Genomic DNA, 15,572 nt, shown 5'->3' with positions numbered 1-15,572 from the left:
TTGCAGAAACCATGGAAAAAATGAACGTCTTTGTACTACTTCTGCTTTATTAATAGTGTTTGAAGCTAAAAATTTTGATTGCATCCTTCTATTCTTCTCCTAGTAGGCGGATCATTTAGATACCACTTAGAGAACAAATTAGGAGATGAGTTGAAATTTCTTACTTCGAACACAGTTATCAGAACACAAACAATGGTATAAAAATTTATGATCCTATACTGTCCAATACAGACAATTTATTGATTTTGATAAACATGGAACTGCCACTTTTAACCATGCACAAATTGTTGTATAGATAACATCGACCTTCTTCAGAAGGTATATGATATCTAAAAAGATATTGATATGGTGATTTTTTCGATGAGACAATTTAGTTGAACTTAATTCCCAATTTGGTCTAAGCTTTGAATTTGACTTTAAGAATCCTACATTTCAGTACAAAATACACAAATAATTAGAGTTGAAGGATTAACATATCTTTTTAGAGTTGAAGGCGCAAGGCGTAGAGGGAGAACAGAAAAAAATTAGTAAATGTAAGAAATGTTTAATTTATTTAAATATTAGTAATGATATTTCTTATATAGAGCTCAATGGAGAGAAAAATTTACTTGATCTGTAATAGTTGAGACAAAGATGGATTCAGAATGAGGGTGAAGATTAAGGAGAAAAGCTGGTAAGAGAAGAAAAGCAAACAGGATAGTGAGAGGAGGGAAGGCTTGGTGCAATATTTCCAAGTTGGCATCTATGACTTCTTTCATAATAACTGTAGAAAAAGGATGGGTGATGACATTGAAACTTACCATGGAGGTAGTGAAAAAATGAATTTAGAAAGGAAACTATACGATTCACAGCAGCTATATGCTATTAATAATTCATGATCCAAGTTAATCTTATTATTAAATAGAAGTCATTCACCAAAGTTTTTATAACTTGAGGTGCTTGGATTTGTCTATGTTGCATAGGATTGTTTTTTAGAAAATAAATGTTTGGAGAGATGACAGGAATGATGGACGAGAAATACCTTGAGAAGTAGGAGATGAGAACAAGAGAGAGTAGGAATGATGCTAAATAGATAAAGTTGTGGCTATGATCAACAGATTAGCAATTAGGTTTTAAAATACTTGAGGAAGATAAATAAAAATTAAACTAATTTAAACATTTAAGAGGTGAAATTTGAATTATGGGTTTGCCAAATTGATCAATAAGCAAGAGCAGGTACAAATGTAGAGATGCCATTAATTGAAATGTTAGTGTTCAAAGTAAAACTCTAAATTCTCGTGTATTGGAACCACGAGTTAGACCTTTATATAGGAAAGAAGATATACACCAAAAGACAAAAATACCTCTATAATTATTCTAACACTCCCCCTCAAGTTTGAGAATATAGATCATATACACCAAGCTTGTTACATATGTAGTCAATTCGAGGACCTCTGAGTGGCTTAGTAAATATATTTGCTAGCTGATCATTTGAGTTGACAAAACTAGTAGATATTTCTCCATATATGACTTTCTCTCTGACAAAGTGACAGTCAACTTCAATATGCTTTGTCCTCTCATGGAAGACTGGATTTGAGGCAATATGCATAGCGGCCTGGTTGTCACATATGAGTGACATTTGTGTAACCTCTCCAAACCTTAGATACCACTTAGAGAACAAATTAGGAGATGAGTTGAAATTTCTTACTTTGAACACACTAATCAGAACACAAACAATGGTATAAAAATTTATGATCCTCTACTGTCCAATACAGACAATTTATTGATTTTGATAAACATGGAACTGCCACTTTTAACCATGCACAAATTGTTGTATAGATAACATCGACCTTCTTCAGAAGGTATATGATATCTAAAAAGATATTGATATGGTGATTTTTTCGATGAGACAATTTAGTTGAACTTAATTCCCAATTTGGTCTAAGCTTTGAATTTGACTTTAAGAATCCTACATTTCAGTACAAAATTCACAAATAATTAGAGTTGAAGGATTCACATATCTTTTTAGAGTTGAAGGCGCAAGGCGTAGAGGGAGAACAGAAAAAAATTAGTAAATGTAAGAAATGTTTAATTTATTTAAATATTAGTAATGATATTTCTTATATAGAGCTCAATGGAGAGAAAAATTTACTAGATCTGAAATAGTTGAGACAAAGATGGATTCAGAATGAGGGTGAAGATTAAGGAGAAAAGCTGGTAAGAGAAGAAAAGCAAACAGGATAGTGAGAGGAGGGAAGGCTTGGTGCAATATTTCCAAGTTGGCATCTATGACTTCTTTCATAATAACTGTAGAAAAAGGATGGGTGCTGACATTGAAGCTTACCATGGAGGTAGTGAAAAAATGAATTTAGAAAGGAAACTATACGATTCACAGCAGCTATATGCTATTAATAATTCATGATCCAAGTTAATCTTATTATTAAATAGAAGTCATTCACCAAAGTTTTTATAACTTGAGGTGCTTGGATTTGTCTATGTTGCATAGGATTGTTTTTTAGAAAACAAATGTTTAGAGAGATGACAGGAATGATGGACGAGAAATACCTTGAGAAGTAGGAGATGAGAACAAGAGAGAGTAGGAATGATGCTAAATAGATAAAGTTGTGGCTATGATCAACAGATTAGCAATTAGGTTTTAAAATACTTGAGGAAGATAAATAAAAATTAAACTAATTTAAACATTTAAGAGGTGAAATTTGAATTATGGGTTTGCCAAATTGATCAATAAGCAAGAGCAGGTACAAATGTAGAGATGCCATTAATTGAAATGTTAGTGTTCAAAGTAAAACCCTAAATTCTCGTGTATTGGAACCACGAGTTAGGCCTTTATATAGGAAAGAAGATATGCACCAAAAGATAAAAATACCCTTATAATTATTCTAACACTCCCCCTCAAGTTTGAGAATATAGATCATATACACCAAGCTTGTTACATATGTAGTCAATTCGAGGACCTCTGAGTGACTTAGTAAATATATCTGCTAGCTGATCATTTGAGTTGACAAAACTAGTAGATATTTCTCCAGATATGACTTTCTCTCTGACAAAGTGACAGTTAACTTCAATATGCTTTGTCCTCTCATGGAAGACTGGATTTGAGGCAATATGCATAGCGGCCTGGTTGTCACATATGAGTGACATTTGTGTAACCTCTCCAAACCTTAGTTCCTGAAGCAACTGTTTTAACCATATAAGTTCTTGACTAGCAATAGTCATAGCTCGATATTCTGCCTCTGCACTGGATCTTGCCACAACATTTTGCTTTTTGTTTTTCCAAGAAACAAGGTTACCTCGGACCAATATACAAAATCCAGAAGTGGATCTTCTATTAGAGGGAGATCCTGGCCAATCTGCATCAGAATACCCCACGACTTGAGTATGTCCTTTGTCTTCATATAGAAGACCCTTTCCTGGTGCACCCCTGATATATCGAATAATGCGAGTTACGACATCCCAATGTTCTTTGCACGGAGAGCTAAGAAACTGACTTACTGCAAATGAGATATCCGGACGAGTGACAGTAAGGTAGCTTAGTTTCCCTACTAATCGCCTGTATCGTTCAGGATCTGAAAGAGGCTCCCCCTGATTTGGCAGGAGCTTGACATTAGGATCCATGGGATTGTCGACTGTCTTTGAGTTTAACATTCCTGTTTCTTCCAGAATATCCATTGCATACTTCCTTTAGGATATAATGATCCCATCTTCTGCCTCTGATGTTTCTATTGCACTTCGAAAGGGTATGCGTTCCACTCGTAATCCTTCTCCTCACTATGTTTCTTTGAGTTACCATCGTCTTTCCCCATCCTATTATTATTGTCTGTCTTCCTTGTCGTTTGTTTCTCTTCCAAAGAATGCAGGTGATGCCTTTGCCCATCCAGGATGGAAACAGGCTATGCTTGATGAAATGAGTGCCTTACAGAGCAGTGGGACTTGGGACCTAGTTCCTCTACCTCCTGGGAAGTCAGTGGTTGGTTGTCGATGGGTGTTTATAGTGAAAGTTGGTGTAGACGGCACGGTTGATCGACTTAAGACTCGTCTTGTCGCTAAAGGATATACTCAGGTATTTGGATTGGATTATGGAGACACCTTTTCTCCTGTTGCCAAGATATCTTCTATGCGTCTTTTCCTGTCTATTTCTGCAATTCGCCAATGGCCCCTTCATCAATTGGACATCAAAAATGCATTCTTACATGGTGACCTGCTCGAGGAAGTCTATATGGAGCAACCTCCGTGTTTTGTTGCTCAGGGGGAGTCTTCTGGTCTTGTATGTCGCTTACGGAAATCTTTATATGGTCTCAAGCAGTCACCCAGAGCATGTTTTAGTAGATTTAGTATCGTAATTCAACAGTTTGGCATGACTCGAAGCGAGGCTGATCATTCTGTCTTTTATTGCCACTCATCTACTGGTTGCATCTATGTAGTGGTTTATGTTGATGATATTGTCATCACAGGTAATGATCATCTTGGGATTTCACAAGTAAAACATCTTTTCAAACATTTCCAGACAAAGGATCTCGGCAAACTCAAATATTTTCTAGGGATAGAAGTGGCATAGTCTAAAGATGGGATCATTATATCCCAAAGGAAGTATGCAATGGATATTCTGGAAGAAATAGGAATGTTAAACTCAAAGACAGTCGACAATCCCATGAATCCTAATGTCAAGTTCTGCCAAATTAGGGGGAGCCTCTTTTAGATCCTGCCAAAGATGGGACCGGAGGAAACGGTGAAGGACTTGGCTCCAAAGATGTGCCCACAGCAGTGTCAGTGTTGGTCGGCGGCAAAGCAGAACGAGGACGACGCTGATAAACCTGCAAAGGAGGAGACGAGGCCGGAGATGATAGAGGCGCCTCCGGAGGACAAAAGATAGTTACTGGTGCAGGTGGAGAGGGAGAAACCTCGGCCTGTGAAGCGGAAAGACCAAAAAAAGAAACCGACTCAAAGAATGCGACATCAGTAGAGATGAAGTACCGACGAAGAGTAGGGGAATAATACTTGTATCCTTTCTGAGACCGTGGGTACCCAAGGAAGATACACTTATGAGATCGGGGAGAAAGTTTGTCAATTCCAGGATCAAGAGCATGAGCAAAACATATAGAACCAAAGACCCGAGGTGGTAGAGGATGAAGAAGCTGATGCGGATAAAGTACCTGATGAAGTATTTTACCCTGGAGAGTGGATGAAGGTATGCGATTGATGAGATAACATGCAGTAAGTATGGCATCGCCCCAAAACTGATGAGGGACATTAGAATGGAGAAGAAGAGTCCGAGTGGTTTCAAGGAGATGACGATTCTTGCTTCTGCAACCCCATTCTGTTGAGGGGTATGAGGGCAAGACGTGCGATGCAACACACCGTGAGATGTCAATAAGGTACGAAATTGAGTAGATAAATACTCGCGTGCATTATCACTTTGCAAAGTTTGAAGGGAAGTACCAAATTGAGTTTTTATTTCAAGAAAAAATAGAATACAATTTTGAACGATCCTTCATTAGATATAACCATGTACAACGAGAAAAATCGTCTATAAAAGTAACAAAATACCTTGACCCCATTGTAGAAGAAACACAACTCGGACCCCAAACATCAGAATGAACCAAAGCAAAAGGAGACATAACCCGACTCTCAATACGAGAAGAAAAAGAACTACGAACATGCTTACCTAATTGACACGACTCACAAGATAAAGACTCTAAGTGAGAAAGACTAGGATGTAACTGTTTTAACTTATTAAGACCTGAATGTCCCAATTGAGCATGAATAAGTAGTGGAGATGCCGCCGCCGAACCAACAAAAGAGGGTTGTTGAAGCCGATATAGGCCATGAGATCACATCCGAGGCCAATCATCCTCCCTGTACTCCGGTCCCGTAAAGAAACAGATGTATTAGTAAAAGAAATGATACAATCAAGAGATCGAGTAAGTTGACTTATCGATAATAAATTAAAGGGAGTGCCGGGAACATAAAGAACATTATGAATAGACAGAGATGAAGAAGGATGAACAATGCCAATACCCTGGGATTGGGTTTGGGAACCATTGGCCATGGTGACCATTGGCAAATTACTAGAAGTACTGAGGGAGGAAAATAGGGATTTATTACCAGTGATATGATCGGTGGCCCCAAAATCAAGAACTTAAGGACCCGAAGAACGAGATATGCCAGCAAAGGAAGTACCGGCGTGTGCAATGGTAGCAGTGGAACCCGAAGCCTGACGATCCTCAAACCATTTCAGAAAGTCAGTATAGGAAGGTGTTAGAGTTGAATTCGGTGTCAACTGTGAAGTGGAAGCTGAAGAAGCAACATAACTTTGAATGACCTGGGTAGCACGAGGAGGACGACCATGTAGACTCCAGCATTTATCAATTATGTGTCCCAGTCGGTGGCAGTGATCACACCAAGGACGACCTTTGCCACCCTTGCGAGGTGGAGGTCCTTTGTGTCGAGAGACCAAAACTGACGAGTCGACAGGAACAGAAGAAGGCAACGTCAAGACTTTGGCCGGGACACGGAGAAGAGTCGCCCAGGTATTCTCCATAGTAGCTTCTGTGGGGCTGCCCAGGATCTGGTCACGGACATGAGAATAATCTGTGGGCAGACCATATAAAGCCAGAGACATAAAAAATTTCTTCCGATTTTCAAGTTCTTCAACAGGATCGACCGCAGGTGGGAGCAGTTCATTGAAGTCACAAAGAAGGCTAGAGACTGAACCCAGATAAGTTGACATTGAATCCTTAATCTGATGGGTGCTGAGGATGATCATGAGATCTTCACAAACTTGATAGAGTCGCCGAGAGGTGTTTGTAAAGAGTTGTTGAGCTTGTGTCCAAACAACTTTACAGGTTTTGTGAGTACGGAAGACACTCCTAAGAGATGGATGGATGGTGGCTCGGATAATACAACATAACTGAGCATCAACCTTCTTCCACAGAGGACGATCGACGACTTGAACATCTTCTTCAGTTTGAGTGAGATGTGTCTCATAACTCTGTCCAACAAGCCAAAGCTCAATGTGAGATGCCCAAGAGATAAAATTTTTACCATCCAACTGCTCGGAAGAAAGAGGTGCAGTGATATGATTGGTAAAGATTGAGGTATCTGGCTTTGGGGCGCCGCTAGATGTAGCCATGAATAGAATTGTGAACCAGGCTGCTGGAAGATACGAAGTGAGCTTGCTTATGCTGGAAGGGAGGGGTCTGTCTTGAACGCCGAGTGAATATCTCGAACGCCGAGTGAAAATAGTACAAAAGACCGCCTTCTTGTACGGGCTGAACGGTGGACGCAGCAGAGTCAGCTATCCGCAGAAGATGACAAAAGAGCCCTAGATCGCCGCTTGGAAGACGCAATCTCCTCTTGACGCTGCACGGATAAAAGTTTCTCCAAGCTAAAGCCCCTTCACTCGAGTGGATGGCATCGCCAAACCAAAATACGGGAATCGGAAGCAGATCGCAACGTACGAGGGGGACCTTCCGGGTCTAAGTTCCCCCAAATCGATCGGAGACGAAACCCTAGATCGATCCTTCGAGAGGCGAATCCGACGAAATTGAAGGCGGCGCGAGACGGACCCGTTGTTCGGAATCAGATCGAGACGGAAGAACTAGGGAGTTGTAGGGTTCCGGAGAACTGGATCGCAACCCCTCCTGCAATTTGAGGGACAACGACGGAGAAAAGGGGAAAAAACAGAGAGGAAGGGGAGGAGAAAGGCGTGAACGGGCAGAACTACGGCGGCACAAGGAGGAAAGAAATTAGGGTTTTAACTTGGCTCTGATACCATGTTCAAAGTAAAATCCTAAATTCTCGTGTATTGGAACCATGAGTTAGGCCTTTATATAGGAAAGAAGATATACACCAAAAGACAAAAATACCCCTATAATTATTCTAACAGTTAGTTTATGCAATTACATGTATCATCTCTTCTACTTGAGAAACTAAGTAGGGGCAATTACCGCTATTGGGTTTCACTTTGATTTGCAAGGATGTTAGCATTGGAATATGGTGGACACCAATGATACAATGTTGGTATAAAGTTGTGTGTCGGGGGGGTTTTTTTTTTTTTTTGGGGGGGGGGGGGGGGTTGGAGTAGAAGTTACAAGTACTCGAGGAGACTTATTTGAGGAGTAGAAGTTACTGAAGTACTTGAGGAGGCTTATTTGAGTGTTTGCTTGTTAGAGGGCTTGAGTTAGGGCGTTGGTGCTGATAGGAAGAAAGAAAATGAAGATTAAGATCTAGGGTTTTGAAAGCCATTTCATGAGATCAAGTGAAGTTAGTCACAAATATTCAATTTCTACAACATTCAAACTTAGACGTAAAGTTCGTCACAAAAGAATACTATTTTCATCAAGGATGTTCCCGCTAAGTTGCTATACGGTGCCTTTTTGTGTTGATATTACTACTTATTGTAACATTGCTATAATTTGATACAATAAGTATAATAACAATAATAACAACAACCACCAAGTGTTTATTCCATTAAGTGGGGTTAGCTATATGCATTCTTTTATGCTTTTAAGCTATTGGGCTCGATCCTCTACTATATCCTAATCTATATTATTTAAATGAATTTTATGTGTTTTATTGTTGATAATCAAGTCTTCTTTGATGTCCCTCTTCCACGATTAATGGACGTTTTTGCGATGAACTCACATCACCTAATTACGACATTTATTGGTCACTTAAGTATATGTACATCATAGTTTAAAATATCGTTTCGTCCGGGGTGAAATATGCGAAATCTCTTGTTCTGCTTGCCACCCGACACCGACATCACTGGCTGCTGTAGGGTCATGGAGGCACCACGATCTCACGACGAACTCCGCTAGGTTGCTGAGGCCGTTGCGACCTTCGCAGGTCATGGCGGGGACGCCCACAGGTGTGATGTAGAACTTAGGTTAATAATTAAACTTAAGTTAATAATTTTAATTAACTCCTAACTATAAATAGGATAATCTAAACATGCTTAATCAAACCCTAATAAAATTATTCCATTAATTTCATATATATATATATATATATTATTAATTTTAATTTCAAAAATATATAATAAATCATTTATGTATTTATTTACCATATAGAGGTGCTTCGATCCCTTTTTAAAATTATTTTATTTTTTTAATACTTAGATTATTTTTTTTTTATTTTTAATTAGTATGTTTTATATTTAAAAATATCGAAACTATATCGGCATGACACAATACGGTAGGGAAACCATATTGTTTCGGTCATAAACCGAAACTCTGACACGGATTGACATTTTAAATCATGATGTACATAGCATCTTAAATGCTCCTCTCAGAGTTTTCTCATACTAGACGCAACTTCAACTTTTGTTTTAATATTATCATTTCTTATCCTGTCTATTCTCGTATATCTGCTTATCTACCTTAATATCCTCATTGTTATGACTCTAATCTTTTGCTCATGCTTGATTTATAGCCTAATTTTCAACTCCATATAAACCAGATCTAATTGCCTTTTTTAAAATTTTCTAAATCTTAGAGGTACTTTACTATCATAAAAAACACAAAACACCCTACTCCATTTCAGCTATCTCGCTTGTATCATATATAAAACATTTCTTAACGATTCTTGATACTTAAAGCTCTTAGTTACGGGTAATTCGTCATCTGCCTTGCTACGTCTAGTACTACTAACTTAAATTTCATATATATATATTTTTACTTTACTAAGTCTAAAACCAAGCTTAGCATTTACTCTTTCACGTGTCACATTGATAAAATAAATGTCATATGCAAACAATATGCACCATGGTAACGTGTCTTGGGTGTGTCTTGTGAAGTTATTCATGATTAATGTAAAAATATATGAGAGCTAATCCTTGATGTAACCTCATTTTTATTAGAAACACTTCTTTTAATCTGTCTAGAGTTTTTGTTCTTGTCATTACATCCTTGTACATATCCTTAGTTATTTTAATATATGTTAAGCTGACCCTCTACGTCATGTGTAACTTTTGCTTCTTTTCTCAATACTTATGAATCAGAGAAGTAATACATACACTTTTGTCTCTAATATGAGACAATAATATATAGCTATCACTTAATGCAGTAGCAAATTACAATATTTGTTAATTCTAGAAACCAAAAACAATAAAATTTTGAATTATATTATGCTGGATGAAATTAGAAAAATAAAAGATAAAATTTTTCTTTTCTTTTCTCATTGCAATTTAGTAAATATCCCACTCCTAAAGTTGAGGGTTTTCTCTTTCTTTCATTTCAAGTAGCTTTTGTTGTAAGGAATATTGATAACATCTAGAAACTAATAATTCTATGTATAAGAGACCAATTTGACCTTTGTAATGGTGTTTTGTTATTATATGTCAAACTTTTATGCATTCAGTTTTACATTACTCTAGAGACTCACGCCCACATCAAGTTACCATTTATCTGAGGTGTGATCCGAATTGATTTAGAACCTCTATTCTATAAAATCAGTTGGCATGAGTGTATGCCACATTGTATGTTATCTTAAATTGACACATTCAATTTGGCTTCTATGTTTTGACATTTTTTTCCCATCCATTCACAGGTATGCCACTGCAAGTGCACGCTCTGATGGCATGCTTTTGCTATGTGGGGGGAGAGATTCTTCTGGAATGGTGTGAACTGTTCTTATATGTCATTTTTCTTTGAATCTACAGTTCTAATGTTCTGCACTTTTTTGAATAATTTGATTAGGTTAACTTACTGAGATTGCCTGGTTAATATTTGAGTTGATCAGATGCTTTCTCTTAAAGATGTCGTGAAGCTCATCATCTTGGTTGATTTACTATTGGCGTGTTTTTGGAGCATCAGATATTCTGGGCTATCTAATAGTTTGTGAGCTCATAATGCTTGAAGTATTGAACCACTAGTCTGGGAAATTAACTTGAGAGAGATGACAAGATCTCTAGAAGAGAAATGCATTGTTAAATTAATCATTAATGATCCCTCATTCCCATTCACAGTAAATATACTGAGCTACTGTTCAATTTCATTTAGTTGTCCTTGAGTACCCACAACTTGATCAATTCCATGGAACGCCCTTTTTTTTTGCTTATAACTTCACATGATAATTTTGTGCACATAAAAGCACTTCAACTAACTTCCCACTTTAAATTACTTGGCACATTCATTAAGGCTGTAACAGCATAGTTAACAATTTTTATGCTACTGAATTATCACTGACTAAAGGAAGTTTTATTTTGTAGCTTCTTAGAGCAGTGTTAAAGTCATGCTAACGTTTATTAATTTTGAAAGATCAAAGGATCTTTTCATAAATTTGATGAAAAATACCAAGAAATGAAGATGCAATTAGAAGGGATGTCAGTCCTAGAATTATTGATGGACATTGGCTCAATGGAGTCAGTTATGTATATTAGCTCAGGAACTCAGTGGACAGAAATTCTTTTTCCATATTCACAGGTGCAGTACAAAATTACTGTCCTTGGTTCCAATATAAACCCCAAACAAAGTTGGCAGGAAAGTGAAGATGCATCTCTTATAATAAAATCTTGAACTGCAGTATGACAATAGTGAGCTCTTGTTCTTTTATAAGATTGTTTATTTGTGACATGGGTGTCAAGGGTTTGATCACCAAGAACATGGCAGACATCTCATTCAGATTCCCCGCTGATCAAGCGCTTGCTATACATACATGATCTCATCCTGGAGGCGTCAGGTCACCTGAGGCTACTAGACAAAGATTGACAGTGTGATTTTTATAGGAGGGAGGAGTAGCTCGGGCTTATGACTTATTTAGATGCCCTAGTCCCAGGGTGCCATGGGTCCAAATAGTGTGAAAGTCTTATGTTCAGCCAAGTCATGCGACTACCTTCTAGGTGTTGGCACAATGGAGGCTTCCCAACACAGATTGACATGATTATTTGAAGGATCGACAATACACCTTTTGCGGGCATGTGCCGGAGACACAGGGGCATGTCTGCATATTGTAGACATATGGAGGAGGATTCGAGGCTGATTTCATATGCACCTAGAGATGTCCACCTATCGAAGGACGATTCGTGTCTTTGGACAACATTATCGTGGGAGTAGGGTTGTGACAAAGGCTCAGTATTATGCCTTGTCATCATTGATACGTATGTATGGAGGGCCCAAAATCATAATTTTTTTGGAGAGAAATAGTTAGATGTGGAGAGAATATTAAGGAGCGTGCAAATACATGTATACATGTGTTTAGGTATCTATTCAGATATGATACTTCATTAGACATGAATTGATCCTAAAACCTCTTTTTGTACACTTTGGATATTGATATATCACCACTTTTACTTATCCCAAAAAAAAAAAAAAAACAGAGCAACCTATTTGCTTGCAATAAAGGGATGATTTCCCATGGTTTTTTCCCCTCATAATACCGTTATTGATGGCAACTTCATACGCCAAGTCATCCTTTTTGGTGGACTTGTGTCATTCTTTTGAGTGTTACTATGATCTAATGTGCTCCAGAGATAATAGTTAAAGAGTAAAGACCTTTATTGAAAACTCTGGCAATTTTTGTTTGGAGCTTATTTTTGTTCATTCTGATAGTAAACTTGTTATTTATGTTGCTAGTACTGTTTCATGACCAAGCAGATTGAGGAGGATTGTTAATTTGAAATTCTTTTATAAAGATTGTGATTCCTCATATCTTCACCAAGCATCAATTTGCAAACAATTTCACTAAAGCCTTTGAAAGATTCCCATTTTCAAAGTTGTGTAACAAATTGGCATGAGCTGGTGTACTGCATTAGCTTACTATTCATACTGTAATGTATTGTACTGGGCGGTACAGTCGAAGCCTTGTTCTGAGAAATTATCAAAACTCGAAACTACTCGCTTATTATTGTATCAATAATGCCAATGAGTATACTATCATACTACATTCAACACCCTTTGGCACGCTAGAAAATGCGTTAAGTTAATGGATGTTGTTATTATTTTAGCTTTTGTTCATGCAATATAATGTCTAAATTGTGTGAAATCTATATGAGAGTTAGGAATATAGATGTATTTTTTTCTTATTTTTTTTCATCTCTTTCCTTCTCCCCATCCAATTTTTCATTAGCACCATACATTGAAACATCGATATGGCACCCAAAACAATATCGTATTCCAGTAAAGTCGGACACTTCAGCATGAATTGAGATTTTGTAACTTGAGCTAAACATGTATTTATTGCTTTGATTTCACATTGGTTTGTTCTTTAAGTGATATATGTTCTTTTGTCTGCTTTTCAAACTTGGTTTCTGTTGCTAAGTACCTACAAGCAACAAGACAGTCAAAGGATTACTTTACAGAGAATGATGCTTAAGAAACCTGCTAAATTCTTTTGCAGCCTCTATCTGATGCTTATGGACTGCTTATGCATACAAATGGTAAATGGGAGTGGACCCTTGCTCCTGGTGTGTCACCATCTCCAAGATATCAGCATGCAGCAGTAAGTGATTCAAGTCAATAGCTATTCCCTTTATTTTTCTTGAATTAATTATTTTATCATAGACAAAGAACCTCCTTCATGCCTAGAAATAAAAGCCTTTGGAAATCTCCAAATTTATGAAATAAAATATCCTACTACTGGCAATTTGGAGGTTGATCCCTTTCAAGTGATCAACTATTTACCCTTAACCTTTTTCTAGCTCTCCATCTTGATTGGATTTGGGTTTCTATCTACTTGGTATTATGGATCTTTTTGATTACTTTGATTTACCTTTGTTTCCCTTCCAACCATAGTTCTAAAAGGTAGGCAACCCCAGGATTAGTCGGCGTAAGCTAAATATCTGGTGTCAACTAAAAAAAATACAAATAAATAAAAATAAAAGGCAGGCCACCACGTAGCCAATTTCATCAAGGGGCTGGTTCACCTATTTGCAAGGTGTCCCTTATTAGGTGATTCTTTTTGAAAGTGGCTTAGGCAGACTACTTAGGCGGCCCGGTAATTCATATATTTAGTTTTGACAAGTCTCAAGAGAAAAAATAGGTAGTTTTTAATATGTAATCGATTCATTTGATATTAGTTATTTATATTTTGGAATTATAGTATGACAGTAATTATAAATTAGTTATGATATTTTCACCCTAGTAGGATAAGGCTTGGTGGTGGTTGTTGTTGTATGATTTTTTTTTTTCAATTTGAATCTGTGTTTGATTTATTGAATTTTATGCTACATTGGGATTTTTTATTTTCTTGGTTGAATGTGAAATGAAATATTTTGTTGTGATTTGTTTGTTGGTTTAGTGCTAAATTATCAACTATGAGCCGGTTGTTTATGATTGTAAATTCCTTTTGATTATTAAGGACACAATTTGTTATATATAAGTATTCGTAACTTTTAATATAATTCTCTTCTTTTAATATTGAATTCTTGGGTCCTGCTTATGCACGAGGTACTGGACTGACCAACTAGCACCTGTAACCACCTTTTAATACCTTGTTTCCAACATTGTTGTCATTTCCACTTCCACTACTGCTACATTAAGTCCATTGCTAGCTTGTGAAGTTATTGTCCCACCATAATCCAATAAATGATTCTATCTTTTGCACCTGTCATTTTTAAAGTTTTCTTATTGATTTATTTTTGTTACGACAATACAAAATAAATATTGTGCAAAACATGTGCATGATTCACTGCAAAGAAAAAAAATGAGAAGGAATCTTAGCACATTACTGTAGGTATCCAACCAGATGCAAAGTGGGATACAAAATCTTGAACCTAGTTCAAGAAACTTAATTTGAGCAATTTCAAAACTCTTCAGAAAGCATCACTTAGGCATTAAAAGTAATAAAGAATCAACTAGACAACCTTAAGTACATAACTACAAGATACACCAAACCTAGAGGTGGCCTCACTCTGGAGTAATGAGGGCTCACCATCCTCAAGAATAAAAAAAATCATAGAAAAAAAATTCATCACACACCAGATAGTTCTAAAGTCGAACCTACCTCTGTGAACCTTGAAGGAGACGCCATCCAATAGTATAATTAACTCAAGTGATTCCATGAGCTTTTATCATGAGAGGTGTTTGTAGATGGAGTTCTCATCCTTTTATCAACCCATTACATTTGATAATGTGGATGGCGAGTTGGCCAGCATTCATCAAATCACGATAGTAATACTATAGTTGCTTTTTGCAACTGTTTAACCAAACTCATGACTTGACAAAAGTAGTTTTATCGAAGGGCTTGTTGCTCATATTCGATGGGACATTGAGATGTAAATCTTACATCGTAATGGTTGTGCTATTCCATCTAGTGATAAGAAGACCAGGTTATGAGGGAGAACAAACAAGGTAGTGAGCACTCAATCACTGGAGGTGGTCCACCAGAACTCAATTATGTTTGAAGCATTGACAAAATTAGAGGACGAGATTTACAATAAAGAATAATTTCTATATGAACATACAAGAAATCCTCTATAGCCGTTGTGACACCAGTTCACAAAGTGAATTGAAGCATCCCTTTGAGCCTTTATTGTCTATATAACATTTTAGTCATCTGGTGCAATCACTATGGCACTCTTTTCTATACACCAAGTGATCATCCTTGTCCAAGACATTCCATTCTAATGAGTGCAT

The 15,572-nt window shown here is 37.1% G+C and overlaps 1 protein-coding gene across 1 annotated transcript in view; it reads left to right on the top strand.

Moving 5' to 3' along the window:
• Positions 1-15,572, top strand: part of LOC122040947 (serine/threonine-protein phosphatase BSL1 homolog) — a 39,581-nt gene that overhangs the window by 8,670 nt on the left and 15,339 nt on the right. Inside the window, exons 7-8 of the mRNA XM_042600436.1 lie at positions 10,549-10,618; positions 13,336-13,437. Coding sequence (XP_042456370.1) covers positions 10,549-10,618; positions 13,336-13,437 — 172 coding nt within the window. The remainder of the gene's footprint in view (positions 1-10,548; positions 10,619-13,335; positions 13,438-15,572) is intronic.

This window comes from Zingiber officinale, chromosome 2A, assembly GCF_018446385.1.
Source record: "Zingiber officinale cultivar Zhangliang chromosome 2A, Zo_v1.1, whole genome shotgun sequence".
NCBI lineage: Eukaryota > Viridiplantae > Streptophyta > Magnoliopsida > Zingiberales > Zingiberaceae > Zingiber > Zingiber officinale.
Note: the sequence above shows the minus strand (reverse complement) of the source record. Positions and strands in the feature narration are given on the sequence as shown.